Source organism: Gorilla gorilla, chromosome 1 (assembly GCF_029281585.2).
Source record: "Gorilla gorilla gorilla isolate KB3781 chromosome 1, NHGRI_mGorGor1-v2.1_pri, whole genome shotgun sequence".
Lineage (NCBI taxonomy): Eukaryota > Metazoa > Chordata > Mammalia > Primates > Hominidae > Gorilla > Gorilla gorilla.
In genome coordinates, this window is record NC_073224.2 from 156097691 (window position 1) to 156117581 (window position 19891).

Consider the following 19891-nt stretch of genomic DNA (forward strand, 5'->3'; position numbering starts at 1 on the left):
TAAGCTTGAGATTTTTGGAAAGGGACTGTGGACCAATAGTATCTACCTCATGTTTTTGTTTTGAGGACTAAATGAGTTAATATATGTAAAAGTGCTTAGAACAGTGCTTGGCACATGGTAAGTTCTCTCAATGATTTTTTACTTTGTCTACATAGGTGTGACTTTCTTGCAAGGAATGACTTACTAAGACAGGAACCTACTAAATGATAGACCTTGTCTTAAGCCTTGGGGACCTGGTAACTTTATTACCAAGATGGGCACAGTTTACTCCCTTTATATGCATAACAGTCTCCATTAATTAAACAGGAAATTAAAATAAAATAAGGTGATTGCTAATAAAGGAAGAACTTGGCATTAAGATATCAAACAATAGTTCAGTGGCAGGTAAAGTTTTCCTTAGAAGTGGCATTTGAAGTGAAACATAGAAGTTTATCAGATGAAGATATAGGAGAAGACTGTTTCAGGCAGAGGAAGGAGCTTATGTGAAGACTCAGAGGAGAGTTGAAGGATTTGGGTTCCTGTTCCCTCAGTCTGTTGTTCCATGCCCTCCAAATTATAGGGGTGGGTCTCCGAGGACCAAAGCTTGCCTTCTTGCGGAGGCTCCTTGAAAACTGAAAGCAAAGAGAAGCAAAGAGGAATGCATGTTCCCAGTGGTTTGCTCTGGACAGGAAGGAGAATGTGCCTAGTTTGCCCAGACCATGCCAGTCTCACCAATCTGGGAAATTGCTTCTTAGGTAGAGGTGCCTGATGGGGTGCCATGATGCCTGCAGATTTTTCCATCTCCATATTGAAGAAAACATTAGGAATGGAGCAGAAGCATTCCCCATCCCTAACTCCCCGGCTCCATTCTGCAGTTGCTGCTTTTAGTCATGTATGGGCTAGAATATGGTACTGTCATGCTATTAAAATTCCCTCTAAATTAAGAAAATATATGCAGAGTAGTGGTCAAAAGAGCCTCCTCTAAGTAATGTGCCTAGCACAGTGTTTGGCATAGAGCAGGCGGATGATACATGTTAGTTGCCCTTGAAGTGTATTTAAAAAGAAATGAATGAATACTCCATGGTCTCAAATCCTTTATCATTTTAAAGTTGAATAATCATTTTATAATATAATGTGAAAACTGATGAAATTAAGGTAACGTTAAAATTGCCAGTATCAATAACACTTTTCAATTTCAGTTATTTTTATATAACTCATATTTATCCTTGAGACTAATACATGGGTTATCTTGGCTACTTTTTTATTCTTTCCTTTCTGCATTATGACTTTTGGCCTATTATTACTTACTAATATATTGACAGAAAGTAGAAAGGAAAAGTGAGAAGAAAAATGATTTAAATTTATCATTTACAGTTAGTGTTGATTCTTATATCACATTAGTCATGAGCACTGCTTTCTACACTAAAAAATATAAAGAGTTAAACTAATAGCTTAAATTAAAATTGTAAAAACTAAAAGGCATGAATTAATGCCTTGATACTCATATTTCAGTATTATTGTGAAGTTTTAAGATATTTCTGTTTATAATGAAGCATTTGTTACCTGTAATGAGCCTTTTCATGAGGTTTTTCACACACTACTTTATTACAGATTGTGTTTTCCCACCTCATCCCCTGCCCCTTCCCCTAGGACACACCCTGACCTACAGTAGGATTTGTATTACTGCCCCCATCACAGTGCAGGAAGCTGGAACAGGAAAGGAAGGAATGCTGCTGCTCACACAGTTCCCTGTGAGAAGCTGTAGTTCCTAGTCTTCTATAAATATCACCTTGAAAGCTTTTTACTAAATTTATTTTTAAACAAATGTTTATTCTAAATTTGCCTTGATCAGAGATAACTAACATCATTTCTTTAAATATTGCTGTTTTAAAGAGAAACAAATCATTCTTTCATCTGCTTCCAATTCTTCATGTTTATGTCTGTTGAGAGAAATGTCTTTATTTAGTCTTTATGTTTGAAAGTCTTTTTCCCTTTTCATCTTCCACTTTCATTTGTATAGGCAGTTGCCATAATTATAGCTAGATAAAACAAAAAGTGAAAAATCCACTTTGATGAATGGAGATCAGAATATTAGTATTTGGTGTTTCTTTTTTTTTCTTTCTTTTTTTTTTTTTTACAAAAGAATTTTGTTGGAAATACCTACACTGCATAAGTATCAAGTACATGTGAATTAGACAAAACAGTTTTTTGGGGTTTACAAATTTTTTAGGACCTCTAGGATTTCAGTGGTCCAGATTAATCATAGTCCTTATTTCATTATACTCTTTCATGATTGGTTTGTGCATGGCCTGCTTTTATTTAGTATTATTTAGTGTTTTTAAGTTTATTATACCACCTGTGAACCCAACACGCAAATCAAAAGCTAGGTTCTTGGAAATAACGTATATAACCAAATGATTCCTTTCCATCCCCCTGGCTCCCCATTTCCCAGGTAGTTATTATATTCTTGAACTCAGTGTTCACTAATCTCATCTCTCCTCTCCTCTCTCCTCTCCTCTCCTCTCCCCTCCCCTCCCCTCTCTTTCTTTTCTTTTTTCTTTCTTTCTTTCTTTCTCTTTCTTTTCTTTCTTTCTTTCTTTCTCTTTCTTTTCTTTCTTTCTTTTTTTCTTTCTTTCCTTTCTTTCCTTCTTTCTCTTTCTCTCTCTCTTTTTGCTCTCTTTCTTCACATATATATTCATATATATATAATTCATATATATAGTCATATATATAATTCATATATATAGTCATATATATATAATTCATATATATATAGTCATATATATATAATTCATATATATATAGTCATATATATATAATTCATATATATATAGTCATATATATATAATTCATATATATATAGTCATATATATATAATTCATATATATATTCATATATATATGATTCATATATATATTCATATATATATTCATATATATATAATTCATATATATATTCATATATATTCATATATATATAATTCATATGTATATTCATATATATAATTCATATGTATATATTCATATATATATAATTCATATGTATATATTCATATATATATAATTCATATTCATATATAATTCATATATATTCATATATAATTCATATATATATTCATATATATATAATTCATATATATTATTCATATATATAATTCATATATATATTATTCATATATATAATTCATATATATATTCATATATTCATATATATGAATATATATTCATATATTCATATATATTCATATATATGTATATATATTCATATATTCATATATATGAATATATATGTATATATATAATGTTTATGTGTATTCCCCATGTGTTTTTAAAACTTAATTGTTTTTACTTCTGTTACAAGCGTATCATGGCCAGGGGTGATGACGCATGCCTGTAATCTCAGCATTTTGGGTGACCATGGTGGGCAGATCGCTTGAGCTCAGGAGTTCAAGACCAGCCTGGGCAATGTGGTGAAACCCTGTCTCTACAACAAAATATAAAAATTAGCCGAGCATGGTGGTGTGTGCCTCTTGTCCCGCCTCCTCAGGAGGCTGAGATGGGAGGATAGCTTGATCCTAAGAGGTTGAGGCTACAGTAAGCCGAGATCGTGCCCCTGCACTCCAGCCTGGGTGACAGAGCGAGACCTTGCCTCAAAAAAAAGGGGGTGGTATCATGGTATATACAGTCTCTAGTACATTTTTTACCTTACCATTTATTATGAAGATGTTCTATCTTGTGTGTTATATTTGATTCATTTTGACTACTGTATTAATACTGCATAGTAGTCCAGAGGGGGTATCCACTGTTTATTTACAGAATCTCCTGTTGTTGAAGAGTTCGATTGTTTCTAGGTGTTTACAATTGTTAACAGCTGCTATGAATGTTCTTGTACATGCTGCCTCCTATTTTTACCTATGAGAAATAATTTCAGGAATGAAACTGCTGGGCCATAGGGATATTAATTTTCAACTTAGGAGATAATACCAAACTCCAAACTGTTTTCCCGTTTGTGCACCGATCTGTACTCACACTAGCAATGTCTTAAGAGACCTAGTAGATTCCATATCCTCTCTAGCACTTGATATTGTCAGACTTTTAATTTTTGTCAGCTACATGGATATCTTATTATAGCCTTAATTTTTGTTCTTTATGTTTATTGGGCATATTTGTTTCCTTTTTTCTGAAATGCCTGTTTGTAATGTTTTATCCTTTTTTTCTATTAAAAATTTTGGTAAACATTCTTTATATATTCCTGATACTAATCTTTTGCTGGATATATATGCCTTGAATATATTTTTGCAGTTTGTAAGTTTATCTTTTATTTTCTTTAAGGTATATTTAATGACCAGAAGTTCTTAATTTTTATATAATCAAAATCTATTAATCTTTTATGGTCCATAGCTTTTTGTGACTTAAGTAGTATTTTTCTAGCCCATGGTCCAAAAAATACTCACCTATACTTTCCACTAAGATACAGAATAGTTTATTTTTATTAACATGTAAGACCTTAACCCCTCTAGAGTTGATTATTTTTAATTTAATGAGGGATTCAGCTTTATCTTTTCTTCATCTAATCCATAAAGATTATAATTTTGAAATCTCTACTTATTGAATAGTCTCTTCTTATTCCACTGGTCTAAGTTATTGCCTCTTGTCATATACTGAAGTTTCATAAATGCATGGGCCTATTTCTAGACTTTTTGTTCTATGCTATTGTTCATGTGTGTGTGTTCCTTTTTGAATTTTATTTTTATTTCTTTTACTTTTGATCATGGCTAACTGCATCCTTGACTACTTGAGCTCAAGCAGTCTTCACATCTTAGCCACCCTCCCAGGTAACTGGGACTACAGATGTGGGCCATAATGCCAGGCTAATTTTTAAAAAAGTTTTGTAGAGACAGGTTCTCACTATATTGCCCAGGCTGGTCTGGAACTCCTGGGCTCAAGCTACATCTTTGAATTTTAGACACAGATATACATTCCTAGATTGTAAGTACTTTGGTTTTTCCACTAGGTTTTGGACATAGTGAAAACAAGTATTCGTACAGTTCTTCCACGCATCTGGAAGGTGCCTGATGTCGAAGAAGTAAATTTATATCGGATTTTCAACCGGGTTTTTAATCGCTTACTCTGGAGTCGTGGCCAAGGGCTGTGGAACTGTTTCTGTGATTCAGGGTAAGCTCTAAGTCATCTTTTATTATCGTCATTTTTAATATTTTACTATTTAGTTATAGAGGTATCCTAATAAAATGCTTGAATGATCTTTTAAAATATGGATTTCTTTTACTGCATGTAATGTTTAGTACTCAACTATAATTTATATCAGTTAAGCTGATTTAGATAAGATGATGAATATGAACACAACACCACCTAATTAATTTGAATTCGGTGGAGAGAAGGTAGTCCTAATTAAAGAAAATACAAACCAATATCCTTGAAGTTCTTCTGCAGTCGCCTTCTAAAATTATGGCTACACTTCTCCTCCTCCCCAGAATCCTAGTACTGCTAAAGCTGCTGTGACTCATTGTCATTTTAGCCTCAAGATATCTAAAACCAAACATTCCACGTCCTTTTATTCGGAAATGGCTTCCTTTCTTGGCTTCCCTTAATCCTATTATTATTCTCTCAGTCATACAAGTTGGATATCACAGGGGCATCTGCATCTTCCTTTTCCCTCACTGTCTTTATTCAGTCATTTGCCAAATCCTATTATTTTTCTGTCACATTCCCACATGGCTAAACTAGCTTGTTTCCATTCATTCTTTCAACAATCATCAAGTACTTACTTTTGTGCTAATATTTTTGGAGGTACAGTGTTGAATCTGACACAGATAGTAACTAACCATATTACTTATTGTGTGAGATGCATTGTTCTAATCACTTTACATGTGTTAAGTGATTTAATCCTCATAACATCAATTTGAGTCAGGTTTTATATTATCTCTATTTTATAGATAAGGAAACTGAGGCACAGATAGGTTCTAAGGACCTAGTGGAACTGGGATTTGAACTCATTTAGCCTTGACCCCAGAGTTTATGCTCTTAACCTATAAACTCTGATGTCTCTAGCAGATAAAGTATGACATATACAAAGCAAATCATTTGATATGGTTTCTCTGTGTCCGCACCCAAATCTCATCTTGAATCGTAGTTCCCATAATCCCCACGTGTCATGGGAGGGACCTGGTGGGAGGTCATTGAATCATGGGGATGGTTACCCCCATGCTGCTGTTCTCTTGATAGTGAGTGAATTCTTATGGGATCTGTTGATTTTATAAGGGGCTTTTCCCCCTTTTACTTGGCACTTCTCCTTGCTGCTGCCATGTGAAGAAGGACACGTTTGCTTCCCCTTCTGCCATGATTGTAAGTTTCTTGAGGCTTCCCCAGCCATGCTGAACTATGAGTCAATTAAACCTCTTTCCTTTGTAAATTACCCAGTCTTGGGTATGTCTTTTTTAGCAGTGCGAGAATGGACTAATACATCATTATAAAAGAGATACAGATAAAGTATGACAGGATTTTAGACAAAAAGAGCCTTTGTTTGGTAAGACAGCTAAGTGAAATGAATAGATTTCTAGGCATTTTTGTTTCCAGTTTTTTGTTTCTCATATCCTTCTTACTGTCAGAATCATTTCCTAAAATCTGTAATGATTTTCCTTCTTTATAAGTTTAAACTTCTTATCTACAGATACAAGGCTATCTAATATGCTGTTTTCTTCTTATTTCCCCAGTCTTCCTTCTCATTACTCTCCTACAGTTGAATTGTGCTCCAGAAAAAACTCATTGTTTTTCAGATCTCTTAAAAATTTGTCATTTTCTTCCTCTGAACTGTTGATGTCATTTAATATCTGATTGGATGGCTTTCTGCCACCCCAAACTTCTGTACCCTCTGTATTATTTGAATCTAATGTAAAGCCCCATACTATACCTACCTCTTCTGTAAAACCTTAACAGACTGTTCTATTCTGAAATGATCTCAGAATATTCTCCATTTAAATATTCTAGCCATGTGATACAGAATCATTCATATCATTTGGAGACTCAGTCTTTTTACCATTTGTTTTTTTTTTAGCTGCCATTAACCAACAGGGAGAATTAATAAGGCACTCTGGGTGTGTTGAAATCTGAGAATAATTTGGGCTATTTTTCTACAGAGACTTAAGTGAAACATTTGAACTCCACAGCCCCTTAGTTGATGGCTCCCTGTAAAAGTTCTCCCAATCTGAATTTATAATGAAAATGTTTTTTTCTGTTGGTTGATCCATTGGCTTGATGCTATATATGAATCCCAGATACTCTCTACCATGGAGAGCAATGAGAAAATCTGTTAGTGAAATCAATGCTGTGGCTCTGAGTCCATAGATAATCTCCAACACCAGACCCTAAAGATACCCATGAAGTGGTGCTTCCTTGCTTCTAGGGTTCCTCTTTCCTGAACTATTTTGCTAACATACTTTAACTTGATTCAGAATCCTTTTCTCCTATCCTTGGCACAATACTGCCTGCCAGTTTCTCTGGTGGTATCTATTAGTACTAGTAATCATAGGGATAGTAAGTAGTATTTATTGAAGGTTTACTAAATGTCTGACATTGTTTTACATATTAAATATTTGTATAATCTCCACAAAAAAGTATTTTGAGTAAATTATTACCGTCATTTACAGATGAGGAATTGAAGCATAAACAGAGTATATAATTTACTCAATTTCCCATAGTAACTGTATGAGCCTGTATTTAAATCCAGGTAATCTGAGTCAGAAGCCCAAGCTCTTAACTCTGTGCTTCATTGACATTCCCCAAAGCAGATTTGCCAATGGTTGCCAAGCTTGTTTTACTGCAAATCCATAGCATTAGCCAAATCCCTAGCCTACTATGCCTGTGCAGGTGAGGCAGGAGTAGTTTTGAGACCGATTTGACTCCACTCTCATCTACTTCTTTCAATTTAGTAGTTTAAAGAGGTGAGTTTAATATTGGATTTTATTTTGCATTAATGAGTTTTTTAGGCTTCCTCAGTTTAGTGAAGTCACATAGTACTGTGTGTGTTTGATTCTCAGTTTGGACCCAGAATAGTTCTTCTTTATCCTTTGAATCAAGCCTTCTCAATGTATACTCCTTTAACCTTTGGTCCAAAGGCCTAATGGTCATGGTGAAAATCTACTCTTCTCAGTTTTTAAGGAATGATTTTAATATAAGGTTCAACTTTCTTTCACAGTTAGGTGTAAAATCTTAGAAAAATATAATCCAAGTCTTTGATTATATCCAAGAATCCAAGGCCTTGATTCTTGCCTTTGCCTGTCAACATTCCCAATAATAAAACAAAGTAAGTAAACCATCCCCTGTCTGCCTCCAGAAACACCAGAGTAATGTAGATCTTTGTGGTAGGTTTCCCTAGAGTTGGCCAAGGGGTTTTGCTGATGTATCAAACAGAAAAAACCCTTGTTCCTCTCTTTTCCTCTACCAGTCTGCTGATGCCCATGCCCAGTAACAGTTTTATCACATGCAGCCTCCTGGGAGTGTTATAATGCCCATATTTGGAATATGTTTACTTTAGGGAAATAGCTCTTGGAATTTCCATAAATAAAATTATCTACCATGTTTTACTGGGATAGAGGAAGTCTGAGGTTCTATGGGACTCAAACTTAGGCCTGAGAGCTGGAGAATGGTGGCTATGGGAAGTGGCATTTCAGGTGAGAGTTAAAGGAAGAATAGGAGTTTGTGAGGTAAAGCCAAGAGAGGAGCCAGGGTAATATGGGAGAAGGAATGCATGGTTTGGGAAAGCCCCATCTCCACTCAAAATCCTAATATGTAAACCCTAAAGAAGAGAATCTGGCCTGGATTCCCTAGCCAAAGTATTTTCCTGTTGGGGTTTGTCATGTAAAAGCTTTTCTTTTAGAATCTTAGGGCAAGAAGAAATTTTAAGGAATATTCTAAGGCGTAGTCTATTTCTAGGCTGGATTATGCCTACTTGAAAAGGTATGCATAATATATAGACTACTTAAAATGATGTGAATCTCCCTGTTTTCATATCACTTTCAATTGGATGTGTTGTTGTTATACTTTTTAGGTCATTAATCTTTCTGTTGGTGATTACTGTGTTGTTATGTATAAACCTCAGCAGCCTGGAAGAGGAAAAGAGAAGGACAAGGGTGTTTTCTGTTTGATGCATCCATTAAAACCCCTGGGCCAATTCTAGGGACCCCCACCACAACTTTTCCTTTCTCCTTTCTGCTACTTAACTTTGGGCTACTCAGTCAAGACTTGTACCAGTGGAGAAAGGAATGAATCAGTTTCACTCTTTAGATAACTGCTTTATGAAATGTTTTGATGAGAAAGTGGGTGAAAATCATTGGATTACTGGATAATGTGAGGATTTCTAAGTCTCTGGATTTCATGAATAACTCTCCTTTGTTGCCAGAGATATTCAGTATTCTGTCTTAATGTGATATTACTTAAAAAAGTCATTTAAAGTGATTTCCTTTTATATTGCTGTGAGGATTAGGGAGAGCCAGAAAGAACTTTTTAATCATTTAATTTTTCTTTTTGAATTCATGGATTTTGGTGACCCTATTTCCTTGGAATTTAAGTTCAAAAAGCAGGTAGATGAGACCTGGGGTTCTTTGATAAAAGCACTGGTATTTTAACTATTTTTACCTCCCTTCACCTTTTAAAAAAACTTTGTGTTGCTAGTGTTGAAAGTTGAAATACTGTAGTATTATAGAGGCATTTCACAACTACTCAGCTATGCCAGGTGGCAGGTAGGAGTAGGGGATACAGTTCTGTACTCAGGTTTCCTTTGTGTAGAGGGGGCGCCCACTGCCCTAGGGCCAGATGAAGCAGGTTGCTTTCATTTTCTTGAGTATTTTGGTATGCTGACACCTAAATATGGATTAATATATAGAGTAGAATTTAGTCTTGGCTAGTAGTGGTAAATATACACACCAGAACTAAATATGTATGGGACCTTGATTCATATATTTATTTTAAATATTTAAGGGAGAATGAGAGAGTGAGAAGCCAAAGCTGGCCATATTATAACTCACATATTATTCAAGAAGTTACATCAGATTAGAGTGTTACAGAAGAAGCCCTTTTAACTTTCTTCCATTTTATTTGTTCTTTCCCTACCTCTAAAGAAAAATTACCATAATATGAGTGATCTGATAGTTGATCTGATCAAATAGCTCCAGAGTATGAAGAAATAAATATATCCAAGTTAAGAGTAGAGGGTGGTGATGGAGGTAGACTTTTATAGACATACCCAAAATCCCAGCAGAAAGAAAAGTGCTAGGCAGACAGTCAAAACACAGGATTTTTTTTGTATATATTCACATTTATATGAAATTTTATAGGGTCTGCTAAATCAAAGTATACTAATTATAAACATATTCCCTAATTAATTTTTCCAGCTTTTTAAAATCAAATTAGGTAAGTAGATTTATATCTCTGTCTACATCTATAAATCTTGATAAACACGTATGTGTCATATCTAGTTTTTCTTCCATTTAGCAATAATTTAAATTTTGTTTTTACAGTTAATTTAACCATCGAATTACTGTTTCTTAAATAAAAATAATTTTCATTCCTTTGCCAATTAAAAAACCCCAGTATTTTATTTTATTATTATTATACTTTAAGTTTTAGGGTACATGTGCACAATGTGCAGGTTAGTTACACATGTATACATGTGCCATGCTGGTGTGCTGCACCCATTAACTCGTCATTTAGCATTAGGTATATCTCCTAATGCTATCCCTCCCCCCTCCCCCCACCCCACAACAGTCCCCAGAGTGTGATGTTCCCCTTCCTGTGTCCATGTGTTCTCATTGTTCAGTTCCCACCTATGAGTGAGAACATGCGGTGTTTGGAAAAAACCCCAGTATTTTAAAAGCCTATTATATTTAGTCCTGAACATTTCAGAACACTGAAGAAAATTTGTTTCTTTCAATTAACTCATTTCAGTCTTACTCCCTTTAAGAAAACCTGTCATTCATTGATGACATGCTGTCTATTTGGGGCCACATTTCTCTGAAAAAATAAACAGTAGCTTTTCTAGAAAAAATACATTTCTATTTCTAAGGCTTTTTTTTAAGAATTCAAAATATATCAAATATCCACAGAAGGTTGAAAGTGGAGTCTTTGTGTTTCCCATTGGTAAGTTTACTTCCAGGAAAATATTGTCCTGAATACTTTTTCCTGTGCTTTTCTCTCTGAGGGTTATGTGAATTGGTTTATGCAAAATGAGATGTGAATCATTACCAAGTCTCAAACCAAAATTTCCCCTGGAGGCTTGAAGAGTTTCAAGGAATAAGTCTGAGGAATAAATCTCTCTCTCTCTCTCCCTCTCTCTCTCTCTCTCTCCCTCCCTCTCTACTGGTGGAGTAGTGAGGTGTTTCCTAATATAAACCATGATGCCATGATGGTAAACTTAGGAATTGTTAACACACACACACATACACACACACCCCCCACACAAAATTGAAGTTTACCAAGGAAGTATGCACCATTACCTGCTTTGGACTAAGCTGAGTTCAATGAAGGAGAAGGCATACTGCTTCTGGGATTGCAGTAGGGCAGTACTTGTTAAGATAGCATTACTTCTAGCACACAGAACCTGTGCTCTAGGAATATCATGGATATAGTTATGTCTGAAAGTGTTTTGAAAGGGATGGTCATAATCAGGAACTAAATTCTCCTAGTGAAGAGAGGTCAACAATTGTGTCAGCAACTTTTTAATCATTTCAAGGGATCATTCATTCTTAAGGTAAATACAGATTCCAAGAAAGCCTAAATTCCAAGAATACTTAATTTTTGAGAAATTAGCTCAGTATTTTACAAATACCTTAATATAGAGTAACTCCATTTTTTAAGAGGTGTTGGAAGACTATCCTATTAGCCATCCAAAGTTGGCAGCTTTAAAAGCTTTAAGGACTAATAGTGCTGGGCATGGTGGCACATGCCTGTAGTCCCAGCTACTTCAAGGCTAAAATGAGGGAGGATCACTTGAGGCCAGGAGTTCGAGGCTGTAGTGCATCATGATTGTGCCTGTGAATAGCCACTGTACTCCAGTCTGGGCAACATAGTGAGACACACTCTCTCTCTCACATACAAACACACACCCACACGCACAAACACACACACGGACAAATAGTATATGTATTTGATGTTGTATTTATTTAATATAAAGATTAATTTCCTGATTTGTATTTATTATATATCTTTAAGCCATTCATAGTTATTGCAAATGTATGAGGCCATTTCTATTTCCCTTATTGGTTTGTTGCTAGGGAAGTGATAGATAGCTGGTTGTCATTTTTAACAGCCAACATGAGATCATGTCTGTTTCCATGCCAACAGATCCTCTTGGGAGAGTATATTCAATAAAAGCCCGGAGGTGGTGACTCCTTTGCAGCTCCAGTGTTGCCAGCGCCTAGTGGAGCTTTGTAAACAGTGCCTGCTAGTGGTTTACAAATATGCAACTGACAAAAGAGGATCACTTTCAGGCATTGGTCCTGACTGGGGTAATTCCAGGTACTTGTTCACATTCTCTAACCCTTGAGAGTTTTATGTAAAGTAATGCTAAAACACAGTTTGAAATTGACAGTGTTTTTTTGTTTATGTGACTAGAGAAAAAGCTAAAGACTGAAAGTTCATACATGCTATTATCTGAAAAATATTTTTAATTAGTACAGTATTTACCTTTAAGGGACTGAACAAGGACAGCAATCACGAACCTAAAGGTGATAAAACATACTTGGAAATGAAGTTATTTGACTTATATACCTTCACTTTCAAAAGTCCAGAGCAAGAGCATCCAAAAATGTGGTAATATATTTAACTTCTGTTCTCCAATAGAGATATTTCAACATTTATCCTTGAGCCTACTATACAGTTGGGAAGATACCTTTGGTTTCATTTTTATTGTTCAATTTGCCTCTGCTATTCCTTTCATTACCAAATATGTAGGAGGTAAAGTTTTGTCAAGTTCTATTTGAAAAATGAGTTTCATAAATATCCAGTTAAAATAGTTTTCCAAAAAGCATGAAAATCAATATTGTTTTTAAGCTGCAAAAACACACAGAGTAAAGAAAGTACCTTTTAGCATTTCTCAAGACAACTGTAGTTCTCATTAGAAATAGAGATGAATAATATAACTTTAGTTTTAGTACTTGTTTTTTTTTTGACAGAAAGTGAGATTACAGGTAATTATATTTTTATTGTTTTATTTAATTATTATTATTATTATTTATTTTATTATTATTATACTTTAAGTTTTAGGGTACATGTGCACAATGTGCAGGTTAGTTACATATGTATACATGTGCCATGCTGGTGTGTTGCACCCATTAACTCGTCATTTAGCATTAGGTGTATCTCCTAATGCTATCCCTCCCCCCTCCCCCCACCCCACAACAGTCCCCAGAGTGTGATGTTCCCCTTCCTGTGTCCATGTGTTCTCATTGTTCAATTCCCACCTATGAGTGAGAATATGCGGTGTTTGGTTTTTTGTTCTTGTGATAGTTTACTGAGAATGATGATTTCCAATTTCATCCATGTCCCTACAAAGGACATGAACTCATCCTTTTTTATGGCTGCATAGTATTCCATGGTGTATATGTGCCACATTTTCTTAATCCAGTCTATCACTGTTGGACATTTGGGTTGGTTCCAAGTCTTTGCTATTGTGAATAGTGCCGCAATAAACATACGTGTGCATGTGTCTTTATAGCAGCATGATTTATAGTCCTTTGGGTATATACCCAGTAATGGGATGGCTGGGTCAAATGGTATTTCTAGTTCTAGATCCCTGAGGAATCGCCACACTGACTTCCACAATGGTTGAACTAGTTTACAGTCCCACCAACAGTGTAAAAGTGTTCCTATTTCTCCACATCCTCTCCAGCACCTGTTGTTTCCTGACTTTTTAATGATTGCCATTCTAACTGGTGTGAGATGGTATCTCATTGTGGTTTTGATTTGCATTTCTCTGATGGCCAGTGATGGTGAGCATTTTTTCATGTGTTTTTTGACTGCATAAATGTCGTCTTTTGAGAAGTGTCTGTTCATGTCCTTTGCCCACTTTTTGATGGGGTTGTTTGTTTTTTTCTTGTAAATTTGTTTGAGTTCATTGTAGATTCTGGATATTAGCCCTTTGTCAGATGAGTAGGTTGCAAAAATTTTCTCCCATTTTGTAGGTTGCCTGTTCACTGTGATGGTAGTTTCTTTTGCTGTGCAGAAGCTCTTTAGTTTAATTAGATTCCATTTGTCAATTTTGGCTTTTGTTGCCATTGCTTTTGGTGTTTTAGACATGAAGTCCTTGCCCATGCCTATGTCCTGAATGGTAATGCCTAGGTTTTCTTCTAGGGTTTTTATGGTTTTAGGTCTAACGTTTAAGTCTTTAATCCATCTTGAATTAATTTTTGTATAAGGTGTAAGGAAGGGATCCAGTTTCAGCTTTCTACATATGGCTAGCCAGTTTTCCCAGCACCATTTATTAAATAGGGAATCCTTTCCCCATTGCTTATTTTTCTCAGGTTTCTCAAAGATCAGATAGTTGTAGATATGTGGCATTATTTCTGAGGGCTCTGTTCTGTTCCATTGATCTATATCTCTGTTTTGGTACCAGTACCATGCTGTTTTGGTTACTGTAGCCTTGTAGTATAGTTTGAAGTCAGGTAGCGTGATGCCTCCAGCTTTGTTCTTTTGGCTTAGGATTGACTTGGCGATGTGGGCTCTTTTTTGGTTCCATATGAACTTTAAAGTAGTTTTTTCCAATTCTGTGAAGAAAGTCATTGGTAGCTTGATGTGGATGGCATTGAATCTAAGTTTTAGTATTTGTAAGCTGTAGTACTATTCAGGATAGAAGAAATTAAGCCATGACTTTGAAACACTAAGTGATAGTCAAAAAGTCAGTGAATAGTTGAATAAACAATGAGGAAAATGGAACCACGATAGCTTGGATTTTCTTTTCTTAAAAACACCTAGAAATTGATCTGTTTGTTTAAAAAACTTGGGGAGTATAATAAAATGAACTTTATTACAAATGTGTCCTGTAACAGCAGAATGGCTCAGAATATTTTTAGTAGAAAGTATTAAGAGAAATATTTTAAATTTTTGTTTGTCTTAGATTCTGTCATTGTAGTGTTGCATGACATTTATGTCATTGCATTGCAAGACATTTAACCTCTTTTAACTCTTCTACAAATAGAAGCTGGTTGATCACAATAATAGCAGTGGTAAAGGTAACCATTAATATTTAAAATATTTAAATATCAAAGTTATATTCTACAGTTTTAATGGTTTCACTGAAGCAAATTATTGAAATAAAACTTTTAATACTTTCATTAATACTTTTATATGATTTAAAAGAATGATAGCCATTTTTTGGACATCATACCATATAAATGAAGAGGCTTCTTGTTAAGGGGTGATACTCTGGGAGCATGGTCAGGAAAATCTTAAATTTCAATCTAAGAAGTAATTCACTGAGACTCTTTAATGTCATTCCCACAATTCTAGATTTCATAAACTAATTTCTGTTGATGGATCTTGTAGCTTTTGTGGGTACACAAAGTAGGACGAGTCTTCTTGGTTACGTTGGAGGAAAAAGGTATGCTTTACAGTTGCTTCAGACTTTTTTATTTTCTTCTGCTGGTGGTGAAAAGAGATTTCCGACCACGGAATCTTGACTTCTGGACTTCTGATAAATGGTCAGGATGGCCAAGTATTGTAATTATAATCATTTTGAGATGTCAGTAAAAACATTTTCATTCCTGCCCAAGCTCAGAACCATTTGATAGAGAAATACTAGAGTCAGACATATGGTCATCATCTGTTACTTTGTTACTCTATAGTGCTATTGCTGGTAAGAGTTACGTTAGGGGACATGGTGTAGCTGTGAGCCAAGTGAGTTTTCTAATACTGAATTATGGAATTCAACTTATCCATCCAGTCAAAGGCAGATCAGAATCAACACAAACCTTCCATGTCACTAGCCCATAAAGTCTTCTTTTAGCATTGGCAGGAGAGCAAGAAAAGATGCATCCTCGCTGCAGAAAGGCAGAGCCAGAAAGACAGAGGCTGAGCCAAGCATGCCTGTTTCCTTCTTTTAAATCCTCAAATCAGATAATTTGGTTCTGGTAAGAGGCCAGGAAGTTCACAGTAGTGGAAATTCTTCTACATTGGAACACAAGGAGTGAAGAGAAGTAAACATTTCTCCCTAATATCTAGCTATTAAAACTCAAGTCAATGTCACATTAATTTAACAATATGTAAAAAGTGGCCATATTTCTTTTCCTCATAGGTAAGAAACGGACTCTTTAGCATTTTACTTAAATGTAGAAGTCACTTAATATTTATTAATAGATTGACACATTTTATTTATGAAGTATACTTGGTAATATAAACATGAATATATATTTATAGTATTTATAAATAAATGTAAATGTACCTAATAGAAATAACTTATGAAGTATACCTAAATAATTTATGAGGTGATTCATATTTGGTTAATTTATTTATAAAATTAAAACAGATAGAAAATAGAGCTAACAGCAGACAGGTTTGGGGACCAGGTTTATCTTTACCAAAGATCTACAGGATATTTCTTAAGAGGATTTAAAGAGTATATGGCATCTATTACATGGAAGAGAGTGGCCTTCAACTTTGCACTCTCAGAAAAAAATAATAATATGCATACCAAAGGAAAAGACATTTTTGGGTTTCTACCTTTCATGTACTGAGCTTTCATATAAGCTCATTTCACAAGGGGTTCCATAGCTAAAAAACATTTTAAAAACCACCAAGTTAGCACTTCTGCTTTTGGTAATAGAACATTAAATATTTGGATAAATCCTGCCTCTGATGATAATTAGAAAAGCTGTACAAAATATCACATTTACTCGAAAGTACTTGCTAACCCAGTACCTGTTAGTGAGTATTTGTTAGTGCTGAGCAGTGCTTTTGACAGTCGTGTGGGCCTAGGGGATAAAATAGGAGTTCAGGGCCTGCCAAAGATGCTGGCTGTTGTCAACACTCTAGATTCCTAGGAGTAACAGTGCTTGGGATGGTTTGCAAAGCAAAAGTAGACAGAAACAAAAAGGAAATAAATTTACAACCATAGAGGAAGATTTAATAATCATTTCTCAGAAAAAAGTCAGTAAAGATATAAAATTTTTAACAACAAAATTAACAGACTTAACTGTCATATATAGAAGTAAATGTATTAACTTTAGAATTCAGTACACCAGGCACGATGGGAAATTTTAGAAAATCAACCATATAGTGGAATAAAAAAAAAAAAACAAACCCAAATTTCACAGAATTTCAGAAGATTGAAATTATACAGAGAACTTTTTCTGACCAAATGCCTTTAAGCTGGAAAACAATAGAAAAATATAAACAGCAAATCTATGCTTTGGAAAGTCAAAAAGTATATTTTTAAATAATCCACGAATCAAATAAGAGATTATAATGGACATAAGAAAAGATTTTGAACTGAGTGATAACAAAAATATTAGAAATGAAACTTGTAGAATATGGCTAAATAAGTAATATAGGGATATTTGTAGATTTAAATGAATATATTAGGAAAAAGGAAAGGCAATCATTAAATCTAAGCAACCATTTTTAGAGGTAACAAAATAACATTTAAATAAACCCAAAGAATACAGAAAAAAATAATAAAAATAGAAGAAATTAATGACATAATGAAACAAACATAGAAGAAAGAAGATAAACACAGCCAAAAGCAGATTTTAGAAAATACTAATAAAATTGGTAAATACCGGGTGAGACTGATAAAGAATATAAAATGGAGAAATAGCTAATATCAAGAAGGAAAAGGGAGACGTTACTACAGATTCTACAAATATTTACAACTTGATAAGGAAATGTTACGAACAATTTCAAGCTGGTAAATGTAGTAATTTCATTGGTGTTAACAAATTCCTAGAAAAACACATACTACCAAACAAAAGAAGAAATAGAAAGTCCTAAATAGTCATAACTACTGAAAAAATTAAATCAATTATTAAGAGCCCTTCCACAAAGATAACTCCAGCTGTAGATGACATCACTGGCCAATTCTATCAGACCCACCCAGAGAACAGCAAAGGAGTGAACACTCTTCAACTTGTTCTAGATTACCATACTTTTGATACCAAAACCTGACCAAGACATTATGGCAAAGGAAAATAACAGTTCAATTGCACTCCTAAACATAGATGCAAAACTCCTAAACCAAATATTAGGAAGATGAACCCAGAAAGTTTAAATAGGATAATATATCATGACCAACTTCTGCTTATTGCCTCAATGTAAGGATGGAATAACTTTAAAAAATGAGTGTAATTTGCTACAGTAATAGCATAAAAGGTAATTTCAAAAGATAGAGATAAAAATCTTGATAGAATTCAATATGCATTCATGCTTTAAAAAGTGCTTAGTAGCTAGACAGAAAAGATAAATTTTCCAGTTTGATGAGGATAACTAAGAAAACTTACAACAAACCTACCTAGTGTTGAGACACTGAAGGCTTTCCCTTTCAAATGAGTAACAAGACTGTCTGTGATCACCACTTCTATCCAGCATTGTATTAGCGGTCCTAGCTAGTTTAATGAGACAAAAGAAATAAAAGGCATTAGGTTTGAAAGAAAGAACTAAACTCAGTAAGTGGATATGATTGTATTCATACAAATGTAAATAAATCTATGATAAATTATGAAGTGAATTTCACAATTTTGATGAAATCATATAAATCAAAGTCAATATAGGAAAATCAATTACACTTTTCTTTATCAACAACAAATATCTGAGATATAAAATTTTAAATATTTTTTCAAAAGCATGAAAGAATATCTAATACTTAGGAATAAATGTAGCAAGAAATGTATATGACCTTTATGCAGGAAAATGTAAAAAATGGAGAAGTATGTCTTATTCATCATTGCACTCAATATTATTGATATGTCAGTTCTTCTCAAATAATTTCCTACATCTGTAAATTCAATGTAATTCTACTATAAATCTCAACAAATGTTTATTTTTTATTTTTGGCGGGGAGAAGAATTTGACCAAAGTTTGTTCTATCACTATACAGAAAAGCAAAGGACCAAGAATAAGTAAGACAATCTTGAAATAGAGCAATATAACATCATAGGATTTAGTAACTACAGTGTCTCAAGACTTACAATAAAGCTAAAGTAATTTAAGATAGTATAATATTGGTAAAAAGGATAGACAAATAGACCATTGGAACCATTCAGAAAAACCATAAACCAACCCAGGCCTACCCGGAGACTTGATTTATGACAAAAGTGGTGTACACCCGATTTATGACAAATAGGAAAAGGAAGTTTGTTTAAACAATGGTTCTAGGACAATTGTATTTCCAAATAATAAAAAAGAAACTTAACTTTACCTACACCATAAATGAAAACCATTTCCAGATGAAATTAGTATGTAGATGTGAAAGGTAAAACTGCATAAAGATTTCAGAAGATAATACAGGGGAATATTTTCATGACCTTGAGGTATGCAAAGATTAATAGAACCAAAAAATTTTAATAACAAGTGAAAAGATTATATTAAAATTAAAAACATATGTTCATCAGAAGACCCCATTAAGAGGTGGAAAAGCAAGCCACAGGATGGAAGGAAGTGTTTGCAACCCATATAATGTATAAGAAATTCTTACAAGATTATATAATAACTCCTACCAATTTCAAAGAAAAAAGCAGACCACACAATAGAAAAATGGGGAAGATAATTGAAAAATGAGGACCAATAAACATTTGAAAAAGTGTTTAAGCTAATAATCAGGGAAATGCAAAATGTCAGAATCACTGCATATCCATCACAAGTGTTGATGAGAACATAGAGTAATAGGAACTCTCTTACCCTGCTTGTAAAGTGAA

General features: G+C 34.2%; 1 protein-coding gene across 7 annotated transcripts in view; it reads left to right on the top strand.

The window, feature by feature from the left end:
* The window catches only part of TTLL7 (tubulin tyrosine ligase like 7), a 134152-nt gene that overhangs the window by 103673 nt on the left and 10588 nt on the right, over positions 1-19891 (top strand). For 6 of the 7 annotated variants that reach the window (XM_055351257.2, XM_019021637.4, XM_019021666.4 and 3 more), the window contains 2 exons: positions 4993-5153; positions 12333-12506. In XM_055351257.2, the coding sequence (XP_055207232.1) occupies positions 4993-5153; positions 12333-12506 (335 nt within the window). Of the gene's footprint in view, positions 1-4992; positions 5154-12332; positions 12507-12681; positions 12801-19891 lie in introns of all 7 variants that reach the window. The other variant, XR_010130611.1, reaches the window with a different exon arrangement.